Genomic DNA, 12,554 nt, shown 5'->3' on the forward strand with positions numbered 1-12,554 from the left:
GGGGGAGGGGGTGGGCTTTGGTAAAACAGTCACCTTTTCCGCCTCCAAATACTTGGTCGCGGAGTTTGCTTTGTAAACAGGTGCATCGTGGTGCGAAAGTCGGAGATACTTCACACAACATTGGGCATGCGGCTTTTGTTATATTTCGATAGTTTTTGCGAATGTTATTGTCATTTAAATTAAGACCACGTGGTTTTATTTGATCTTTTCAGATTTGCAGTAAAAATCGTTGATAGTCTATATCAAAGAATCTTATTTTTTTCACATTTTATTAATTATGGAACAAAATATGAAGATACAAAGACAAACATATACACATTCATTCAGAAAATCATACACTAGTAATCATTTTGAAAGTATTTTCATTCTTAGCAATACATATATGTTAGTTGTGTTTGGGTGATGAATTAAAGAGAAAAATTGAACAAAATAATAGAAACTAAATAAAGACCAATACAGTATGCAATATTCCAGCCATAGCAGCTTACTGTATTTGATGATTTTTGTACTATGTCAATGTACAATGTCAATGTATTCACTAAATGTCAGTAATAATTCTTTCCAAAAAAAAGTTATGAGTATTTTTGAAATATTCTTGAGTAATCAGATCCTATCTGCAAAAATTTTGAGGCTTTACTTTTTGTTATTACACCAAAAAGAGATTTCAGTAGATTATCTGTACATTGTAAAATTCTTCTGAACTATGATAATCTGAGGGATTTAATACATAATTCTATGTGTCCCATTTGGAGTCACCTGTCAGTATATTTCTGAATCAATCATGTTATTGACACCTAATCATTTTTTCCATTCAAAATAATTTTAAAAAAAATTGTTTTTCAAGTTCTGATATCCACTATCCTACTATCTTGGTACTTGTCGTCAAATATAAAATCTAGACTTTTATTGATTTTAAACTTTATATTAATTAATCGGTGGATAAAATGAAGTCTACAAATTAATGTAATAATAAAAAATATAGGTTTTTCTGCTCATGCAATAATTAATATGCTTGGTAGCGATCCCTCCTAATGAATAATTTTCGATCCCCGCCTGAGCTATTAATAGCATTAATAGTGGAAAAGACTGTACTACTTTATGCAGAACGATCCTTGAAATTGGCTTGATATACCAAGTTGATTTAATTCAAAACAGAAACCCATTTATTTTTTAAAAACCATGGTAATACACACCAAAAGCAACAAACATGGCTATGATTTTAGTGAGCAAAAATAATGTTTATATTTTAACCACGTGAAAAGTGGTTGAACACGAACGATAATTCTGAATATCATCCATTAGTTTAAATAACGCTAGCTGATAAAAAAGTCATATATCCTTATATTTTTCATGTTTTAAACAAATCAAAGTAGGATATGATATGAAAAAAACGACCAGTACTTACGTAGTTTGAGAATGTTATCCGAAGACTTATACTTTCGCCCAAAATTTCACAGGAACTGAATAAATCTCGGCGAAGGATCGTGAGCTTTCATTTGAGCACCTCTAGATTTATTTCATACTTAGCAACGATAATGAAAACATTCCGAAAATATTCGCAGGGGTGTTATAGAGGAACACGTTTTTGTACTAAAGTGTTATCATTATCCGGACTGCCATGTACAAGTCCATTCAATCCATTAAATATTGATATTTCGTTGGATAAATACGGACGATTATTTCAAACACGCCATGATATGAACTATATTTTATAGTTCCATTTTTTAATATTAACCCTTATTTACTAGCTAAAGTTACAGGCTCCATACAGTGGAAGTCGGACAAAGCTTGAATTCTGATGCCCACGACTCTTAATTTTGTTTATAATAAAGATATATTTTACGAGGTGATTTAAGTTATTTGAACATCCAGGAAAGTAGTACGTAGTACGTATATTTTGAGTGAGCCTTAATAATTTTTTGCAACACAGTCACAATTATTTTCTGTTTTGAAAAATGATCTTTGATAAACAATATTTGCATTTAACCAATATTATGCCCTTATTTTAATTCCTATAATTAAATTCTAAATACATTAATTCAAACATTAGTTTCTGATTAAAAAGCAATCTTTAATTTGGTCGTAAGTTATAAGTCCTTTTGTAAAAGACAGCCCATGAAATTATGGACTCTAAATGTGTAGCTCAAGGAAAACAATAAATAATGAAAAGCAACAATTGTTTACACCTTAGTGGTGCTTTTACATAATAAAGTATATCAATCTCAATAAAAGGATGATAATGATTATGAGAAAGATAATCTTGGTTTTTCCTATACATACACTTGCTGATTCTACTTAAGGTTAAGATACTTAAGGTGATCTAATTTACAAGTAATGCGTAAATTATCAAATAATGAAAGCAGTCATATTATTGTTCAGTCATTCTTTAAGGTCGATAAGAATCAATTATATGATGAAGATGACATGACTAAAGCAACTGTAAATGTGAATACAGAACGATTAAAATCAAGATTTTGGCAAGATATCATACGCTCAAACAAAGACTAAATAAATAGCAACAAGGAAACAAATACTGATTGCTTTAAAATATTGGATATTTATCCCTTAAAATCGAAATCTAAAAAGAGTGGCATGCTTAAAAAACGTAAGCAAATCGAATCTGAACAAACATGGAATTTGAAATTCTTTGTTAAGTTACATATACTAGCATATAAAATTCTTTTCAAAATGACAAGGTATACGGTTGCTGTTCTCTTTTGAATAGATATAAGAATAGATCACGTGTTTCATAACATAGACTCAGTTTTGAATTGTACCAATTCTAGAGTGTCTCCTCGTATGGAGATTCCTGATTTGTGCGGTCCAGGGCTGTGTAGTTTTTATCTACATCAGTGTCTTGCAAATCGTCGTAATGTTGTGCCAGACTTTGGGTCTGTAATTGATGACTTTCTTCCTTGCGTTTATCGATTTTATGTAAAAGCAAAAGCTGCTTTTTAAAGAGTAAATATATTATTATGAAAAGCCACGTAATTCCCAAAATTGTAGAAAGAACGACAATAACAACCTTGTGTCCTCTTGACATCTCATACTCTGAAAAACAAAAAATTATATGTATTGTCAATTTAATATTTCAATGGACAACTACTCAAGTACTTTTTGTAAATGCATTTTTAATGAAAATTAACAATTGCGGTTCAAATTGTTCCTTACGTGAAATTTCTAAAGAAAAAAAATATTCAAGAGTTGGATTAATGCTGAGTTGGATTAATGCTAAAATAGTTAACTCTAGTATGTATTTTCATAGGCTGCAATAACCTTTTCACGATCAACGCTCTGCTCTGTTTCAGGGCAGTTTTGTATAGCTTGGTGATTGTTTGTTCAGTAGATGATTAAATGATTTAATAATAACATTGAAACTATTTACCTTCTCTTCTAATGAAAACATTTGTCAGTATTTGTCCTTCGTATAAAAGCTTATATTCCCTGAATGTTTCGTCTTCCAAACTAGAAATGATACTTATTACACGGTATTTGTAGATGACGCAATTAAGCTGTAATACAGTACTGGCGGTGATGCTTGTAGGTAGATCATCAGGTCCTAGCAATACCATCTTTGACAGGACAGGAGACGGATAAGCAATAACAGGTATGATCACAATCCTGGTTTTTACCGATTCAGTAATTGTTTCCATTTGAACATCTTTATCCAACCTTGGTTCACCTATCATTCAACAAAACGAGCGTCCGCTCAACTCTTTAACAGGTATACTCGAGCAAGCAAACGACGAAAAACGCGTTAAGAGGCATTATAATTTACATTTATGTTTATGTATAAAGTAAAATAAATATTACTGGCACAGGAATTGATGACATTTAAAGTAAAATTCTTACACAAAATGTTTACAACAATGGCCTCAGTATTGGTTTTCAGATCTGTAGACTGTCCTAAACAAACATATGTCCCTGTGTCAGAACACTGAGCTCCTGTACCAATGCTGTAGTTCGACCAGTGGTCCCTAGCCTCAGACAAAATGACAGTCCCTCCGTTCTGTGATTTGCCAAGTCGTACAGTTGGGGTTGGGCCTCCCTCAACATAACACCATATTTTTAACGGGTTTTTCTCTTGGGTATCTAAAGTTATTCGATCTGACAACCATACGTCATTTACATAAATAATTGGGTCATCAATATCTGCATACAAAAAGAAAAAAAATTAAAAAGCAATATATTTGACGCATACATTTAAAAAGAATACCTACATTCAACGTTATGGCATAAAAGTACAAACATTGAACGTCAAGTGTAATGTCTTCCTCCTCTTATTTAGTTTTCCATCTAGATGAGCAAATGATTTTGGTTACATTCTTGTTGACGCTTCGTAATAGTTATATCCCATTTTGTGACAAGTCATCTTTGATTCTTTATATTTCCACGTTATTTTACAGGGTTTGATTACAGTCAGCTGATTGGACCGTCTGCATTGCCTTCCTTTACAGTGAATTTATCATATTTATTCAATTTTGGCTGTTGTTTGAAAGTGAGTTGTTCTGGCCAATCTGTGAAAAAGATATTAAATAATAGAAACAGAATAAAAGAAATTTAATAGCTGAATAACGAACTACCTTGTTTTACAACTACTTTTAAATTATCATTTAACAAGATATGAAAAAATCACGATGTAAAAAGACTTTTACATAAAGGATTAATCTGTACTGCATCACTGCGATCAGACTCCAGTCCGTCTGTCGCTGTACACGAATACCTGTTGTACCTGTGTCCTCTAGTAACTTCAAATCTCAGAGTATCTTTGATTTCTTTGTCCACTTTAGTGTTGTTGACAAACCACGTGTAGGACAAGGTGACAAGCTTGGAGTAATAGTCAGGTGTGGAAGTTGATTTACTGATACATGTCAGTCAACCAGTGAGGTAATGTTTCCATTTATCATGGCTTTTTTGGGTATGGCTCAAAAAATGGGGAAAAATCACAAGTAAGAAAATTCTTAGAAAATAACAATAGACATCGTTGAGAAAAGGCATACATTTCATATTTGATTATTATTTGCAATGGTTATAGATGTTCATGAGGAATAAATGTTTTGTTAATTTTATTCTCTCTATGACTTGTATATAAACCCATAATGTTGAAAGAATTAGGATAACATGTGAATATTACAAATAAAAAATAAATACACGAACGTGGCGTACAACATACAACTAACACAATTCGTTCTATCTATGGTAAATTTTTAAAAATATATGCACATATTTCTCTAAATAAAAGGGAAAGAAATAACAACATAACAAATCTTTTTGAAAAAACGGCACAAATTATTTTTTATATGTTTTTAAGCAACCAATAGAGTTTTTGTGTTTTTATTTGAAGTGAATATATACAGGGTAATCTGGTGTGCAAATAATTATTCAATTTAATTTGACATAACCCTATTAAATGATTGTTTCTAAGGGCAGCATGAATAAAAAAGATTACGGTTTTTAGTAATGGCGTTGTTTGTTTTAAAGTTTTCAAAAAGTTGATAGAAATTTGAATTAATAAAACTATGAAAATAAATCGATAATAATTTGATCTTATTGATGCAATCAAAGTGGTAGATAAAATAGAACATACGGATATTTAATGCCCGTAACCTTAAACCTTGAATATTTAATATAGTTCCGTTTTCGTTATACGTGTGAAAAACGCTGTACATTCCAGCAGTTGGACGGAAGGCAGCTGTCCCTGAAATATTTGCCCTGCCTCCTATCTGACTTTTAGCTCTTTGAGACTACAAAAAATTTTTAAGCAATTAACAATTGTTTTAATGCATTGTATTATATGCATTGTACTTTATAAAAATCACCATGGAACATTTTTACAGCAGCATTAAGGCTAGTAGTATTTTAATCGGTAGCCATTATTTACAGGATTAAAAATATGCGCAATTCACGATATCTTCATAGAAACTTCGCCTAACTGATAAATATATAATGACACACTCATTATTTATATACGTAAACAAAATGATGCATTGCTAAGCTATAAATCATCATTTAAACAAAAATAGATAATGTTTATATCTATATGATAAAATATGATATTTTAATAATTTATGATTAGTTTTTTTTTTCTTTTTATTTTTTGTAAATTAATTATGTTAAATAATACCAAAACTGTTTGCAAATCCTTTGAGCACAGAAACACACATTTTGCATTTGCAATATTCCAGGGTACCATCTTTCTGGCGTGTTGTGTTACATTGAAATAGCGGTCTTAGTTCCAAATTACAAGCACACTTAAGATTCGTTTTAAGTGTATCAAAAAATACTTATGTCTATATAAACATACAGTTGAAAATACACAACCACATTTTCCATTAGTAATATTAAAATAATTTTAAACTAGAAGAGAGTTTAAATTATCTTTATCTAATCGATATTTTAAGGGTATTGATTACGTATTGCGTTTTATTGCTACAATTATTTGAGAGACATTAGACGTAGTCAACCGAAGCGTCCTTACAGCTGACCACAAAGAAATTTCTCTCTGTCCAGTCGTGAAATTATTGCTACCTCCATAATCATAAAAATAAGATGTTTTTGAATTCATATTTATCGGCATTGATGTACTCCTCATTTTGCTGGACTTTCCTCAGACTTTGGCTCCACAGAAAGAATCCAAAGTAGAGCTACAATGCATTTTGTAATATATTTTGATATAAAAGCAGTAGTACATGTTAGTTAAAATAACTGATTAAAGAGTTAAGGATATTTTTTTTTCAATTTTCTTTAGACACATGACTTATTATAATGTAAAATAAATATCAGACGCAAAACAATAAAAAAGTGACTTCCAGATTAGACAGTAACCAAATATCCGAATTGAATACAATATAAAAAACAAGATCAAATGCAACATCAACAATAACGCAAACTAGGAAAACTGTAAAAAAAATGTTGAATGTTGACAGTACCTGTTCTTTGTATGACGTGCAAACACGCATAAATAACACTCAATTAGCCAACAACAAATAATAGATCTTTCTCGCCTTCCACCGCAGCCTCGCTCTTCCTTGTCATCTCTGATATACCTCAACTTAATTTAGCCGATACATAACCACAAGTACCATTTTTAACCATGTAATCGGAAATCTACTTTCACGCGAACTCTCGCTAATCATGTGACGATGTAACGACCACGATGGAGGAGTATGATAATTCTCATCGAAGACACTCTTTTAATATCTATTTGAAATTTATTATAACTAATTAATTTGAAACGACCACTATTGTGGTTTTTGGAACACCATTAATTATGTTGAGGAGCATAGACTGAGCTTATTTCAAAACGAAATTATTTGTTACTAAGAGGCTATTTTACTAACTAATAGCAATCATATTAAAACGCGTTTTAAAAAAATGTCAACCACTGCACCTGTTAAAAATATCTAATGAAAGACAAAACAAGTATTCTTTTTAAAGAAATGATCGGCATGTGACATCGTTTGCGCTTGCGCCATGATATAACAGTACAACAAAGAGAACAACGATCAAAGGTTATGTGTCCCTTGTTTTGTCGGTTTGTTGTGACCTGCTTCGGACGATCTCAGTTATAGCCATATATGACATCCCACAAATTTTATTATTTCGCACGCATTGCATCTCGCTCTAATTTGTTTTTAATGCAGCAACAGCTTTATGTAAATCTTTAATTACATGTAGAAAACATTATGCTTATACGTTTGACTTGAGATAAAATCATTTATACAGATATATACAGATACCTATTGATTCCCATCACATTTTTCATTATGTGTTAGAATTTTAATCGGAAGTATACCTCATCTACTAAAATTAAAGGTTATTTACTAAATATAATTGAAACTGCTTGAAATAAGTATTAAGATTTGTATGAATGTTTTTTTTTAAGACAACTAATATTAATATCAATATTTTAATTGAATATTTAATTTAAAAGTGGATTTTCATGCTTTTACCGATAGACACCATATCTTAACTTAGAATAATGATGTTTGTAAAAAAATCACTCGAGAGTAATCTTGACTAGATTACACAAGTAGAGCATATATAAAACCATAACGCTATCAAAAGTTGTAATATAAGCAAATAAATATTTCGATTCTTTCAATCATAAAACTGGCTTAAGATAACATGAATATATCTTTTTTAATTTTAAGTGTAGTTGACTATATCATTAATTTTATATTTTTATATGTGATTTCTATGTATTGTCCGTCATCATAATTTAGTATATGTAGATATCTTACCTTCTTTTCTGATGAAAACGCTTGTTAGAAATTTTCTTTCGTACAAAAGCTTATATTCACCGAGTTTTTCGTCTTCCAAACCAGAAATGATGCTAATTACACGGTGCTGGTATATGACGCCAGAAAACTGTAATACTGCACTAGTGGTGATGTTTGTCGGTAGATTATCAGGTCCAAGCCATACCATTTTAGACACGACAAGTGATGGATGAGCAATAACAGGTATGATCACAATCCTGGTCTTACCTGACTCAGTGATTGTCTCCAATCTAACCTCTTTATCTAGCCTTGGTGCACCTAATATTGAACAAATTTTGTGTCATAGATGTGTTAGAGGTATAAGACAATAATACTCTTAAGGTTTCTTACTGATTGGCTACAGAAACATATCAGGTTGGTCAATCCCATAGACAACGAGGCGGAGCTTGGTAGTCTATGAGATTGATTGACCAAATATATTTCTGTATCCAGTCAGTAACAAACCTGATAAGTGTTCAGTTTTCCCGAGGACTATTACGTGAGACATGTATTAAAAAGCAATTATCTACGCAAATCCATAAACAAGTCGCCTTACAGCTCGTCCAAATTTATAAAATCAGACTCTTCAAAATGATCATTCTCACCTTTCAAATAGTCCTTTAAAATATTCGCTGCACCCTTTTTTAAATACAAATCTTGCTATTCAATTTTAAACGTTTTCTTTCTTCCTCCACAGAGGTGTGAGCAAATTTATACGCTGACATTTTATTCTCCTCTATTTACAACAATGTAACGTCAATTTAAAGGGCAACTACTCCTATTTAACAGCAATTGAAAAGGGAAACTACTCGCAAAATATTAAGAACTTACAGAACACGTATTCTGTATTTCAAAAATTACAATTATGTTCATGAAGAAACTTAAATATCAATGGTGTGCGGGTTGACATGTGAATTAACACTCTTACACAAAATGTTTACGTCAATGGCCCTTGTGTTGGTTTTCAGATCTGTAGACTGTCCTAAACAAACATATGTCCCTGTGTCAGAACACTGAGCTCCTGTACCAATGTTGTAGTTTGACCAGTGGTTCCTATCCTCAGACAAAATGACAGTCCCTCCGTTCTGTGATTTACCGAGTCGTACAGTTGGAGTCGGGTTTCCATCAACAAAACAAGACAGATGGAACGGTTTTCCCTCCAGGATGGTTATCCGTGAAGACACCAATTCGTCATTTAGATATACAGCTGGGACATCAACATCTACATCAAATACAAAGATATATTGTAAGATTTCATATAAAAATCAAAATTTAAATTTATAGATATAAGTACAAATATACAAACACTGAACATCAAGTGAAATGTCTTTCTTCATTGATACATTTTTCCATCTGGATAAGCACGTAATTTGGGTGTTACTTCTGTTGACGTTTCGTAGTAGTAATATCCCTTTTTGAGACAAGGCATCTCTTTGCCCGTTTGAGTCCTTGTATTTCCACGTAACGTTACAAGGTGGATTACAGTCCGCTGAACATAAGATTGGACCGACTATATCACCTTCCAAAACAGTGAACTTATCATTTTCATCCAATTTTGGCTTTGGTGTTAAAGTGAGTTTTTCTGGGCCATCTGTTAATAAATATAACATACCAGAAATGTGATAGTTTTAGTAACTGAATAACGAAATAAATTGGCTAATAACTACATTTAAAATATCATATAAAAAATTTGATAAAATTGAAGATTTATAGAATATTTACATAAAGGATTAATCTGTACTGCATCACTCCGATCAGACTCCAGATCTTCTTCTGTCGCTAGACACGAATACCTGTTATACCTGTGCCATTTAGTAACGTTTAATATGAAAGATTCCTTGGCTTTTCCTTCCACCTTTGTGTTGTTTATAAACCACGTGTACGACAAGATTAGAAGCTTTGAGTAATAGTCAGGTGTGGAAGTTGATTTACTGACACAGATCAGTTCTAAGAATGCGTTTACTAGTGTATTAAGCTTTCCGTCTATTTTTGGCTTTTCGGGTTTTCCTAAATTTAAAAAAGAACACCGCCTTAATAAAAAGTAAAATAATTTTGGTTATGTAGCTTTTTTAAAAACAGTAGAAACATTTTAGGTTTAGTTTTATTATAATTGATTATTTCAGCGAGGTTTATGCTAAAATCATAGTAGTTTATATATGTATAATCTACAAAAATATTGTACTAAAAATAATGTTGAAAGGTCTGAATTAAAAAAAAAAACACGTTTAAAACTTTAAACACAGGCATGCATTTATCTCAAATCATGTAAAACAATTAGTCGATTTTTGAATATAAGCACTTAACTATTTTTGAAATTGAAATTATATGATTGTGTATACAAATGACAAAATGATATAATTCTGATGAGGTTAGGAGCAAAACGGGGTTTTAATTACCTTCTTGAGATACTAACTCACATAAAATACTCTTGTGTGGAGAATGCCATTGTTTTGAATCGATATAAAGCATTTTAATTAATGACTGAAATTGAGAATGATATTATGACGTTTTTCCAAGCGTCTGATGTGAACAGCTCTCCGTGAATCTTATTTTTTCCAACATATCTTTGTGAAAGAACACGCAAACCCTCGAGGTTGATCTTATTCACAGTTATAAAATCTCACAAGCATTCAAGATTCGAAATAAAAGAATCGAAATTAACATAGTTAAAACGGGTACTGAGTGAATACACACAAGGTGCGAGCAAAATTACATAGAATCCTGAAATGGATTATATATTCTGTTAAATGAATCATACAAAAAAAATCATAAAGCTGGAGAAAAAAAATAATGTACGAGCATTGGTTAATTTAGATATTGAATCTCGAGTCTCGAATCTCGTGTTTTGAATCTCGTATTTTCAATCTAGAATGAGCCTTCTGGGCTTCGTAAATTACAGCTAATATGCATCCAAAATGATATGAACCTGAATTATCCTCACTCACACATAAAACTGATTCTCTCATACAATAAAATCGGCTCTCTCTTTATGGATGACGTTTACTTAGAATCAAAATAAATTCCACTGGTGATATTGAAATACCAACTATTGTGTGTGTTATGGCCTTAAATAGTAGTGCTATATACACAATGATCAGGATTTTTTCAATTTGGAAATTATTACAAATAATTTAAACCTTTACAAATTGAAATAAAGTTTATGAATGGCAGGGCACTAAATTATACAATGCATTGAGTTATCATTAACATTTTATAAAGTTATTTCAGTCAGTACGTTTTTTAATTCTCACCCATTTTTTTTTATCCAGTTGAACAAAATACGGAATGATGAAAACACTAAAACATTAGTATTATAGTATTAAACCACTTAAATTTACTCATTCATTTGGCATAACACTTTTTTTAGGAAAATGATCAAAATTTTGAGATATTGTATCTTTTATATTTTTTAAGCATTTGCAATTTAATTACATTTCTTGCCAAACGATTGTCTTAATGATAAAATACTAAATAATTATTCATTTCAATTACTCAAAAATTATTTATTGAAAAAATACTTTTTGTATAGCATTGAACTTTTTAACAATCCGAATTTGACAACTCAAACCCTGACAATACCATATCTTAATGCTAAAATTATTTTCACAAATATTTGTATGCAATGTATATATGCAATCTATCGGAACTGTTCCTAAGAAATTTTCACCTTTTGTAATTTAATGAAGATGATGATTTACGCATTTATTTAGCAATATTACTGCAGACACATCAGTATTTATTTGGTTTCGTGCACTCTTAAAATTATTGAGACATTACATGTCATTATTCAGGTTTTTCAATATAGATATTTATTTCTTTTCTTGAAGAATAAATAAAACTAAAAGTAAGGGTTAACATTACACGCTACTGTGAAACATATTTTGTTTCCATATTTATGTAAGCACAACATTTCGTTTTTACATGAATCATATTTTAATAAGGTTTACTTGGAATTAATTTTTCATTAAATCAATTTTGGTTTAACTTTGTCTTTAGACTAAAAAGGAGACAGCTCTTTCAATTAGTGATTTTCTGATACATTTATTAATATAAATACATAACCGTTTATGGATTAGTGTATAGGATTAAAAAAACCTCGAGAGAGATTTGAGCGGGCAAATACGGGATCCGCGTTGCCTTTACTGGATGTCTTTATTTCTAAATGTAACCATGTCTGATAATAAAATTGTTTGTCTGTCTCATAATAGAGAAAATTCAAAGGCATAAAATTTATTCAAGCTTCAGCTACCTTAATGGCGTTTATGAAGTTACGTAATGTATATTGTTGAAAAT

At 30.9% G+C, this 12,554-nt stretch overlaps 1 protein-coding gene and 1 pseudogene across 4 annotated transcripts in view; both read right to left on the bottom strand.

The window, feature by feature from the left end:
• LOC128184926 (B-cell receptor CD22-like) overlaps positions 1-12,554 on the bottom strand; it is a 40,108-nt gene that overhangs the window by 22,040 nt on the left and 5,514 nt on the right. Inside the window, exons 4-8 of one of the 4 annotated variants that reach the window (XR_008243792.1) lie at positions 9,984-10,268; positions 9,568-9,852; positions 9,190-9,483; positions 6,930-8,540; positions 4,920-6,644 (exon numbers count right to left, since the gene is read on the bottom strand). Coding sequence is in view for 3 of the 4 variants with exons in the window: in XM_052854566.1 (XP_052710526.1) it covers positions 6,589-6,644; positions 8,244-8,540; positions 9,190-9,483; positions 9,568-9,852; positions 9,984-10,268 (1,217 nt within the window). In the remaining variant the exon portion in view is untranslated. Of the gene's footprint in view, positions 1-4,919; positions 8,541-9,189; positions 9,484-9,567; positions 9,853-9,983; positions 10,269-12,554 lie in introns of those variants that run through there. The other 3 variants (XM_052854569.1, XM_052854566.1, XM_052854568.1) reach the window with 3 other exon arrangements.
• LOC128184928 (uncharacterized) lies at positions 1,455-4,907 on the bottom strand (annotated as a pseudogene).

This window comes from Crassostrea angulata, chromosome 5, assembly GCF_025612915.1.
Source record: "Crassostrea angulata isolate pt1a10 chromosome 5, ASM2561291v2, whole genome shotgun sequence".
NCBI lineage: Eukaryota > Metazoa > Mollusca > Bivalvia > Ostreida > Ostreidae > Magallana > Magallana angulata.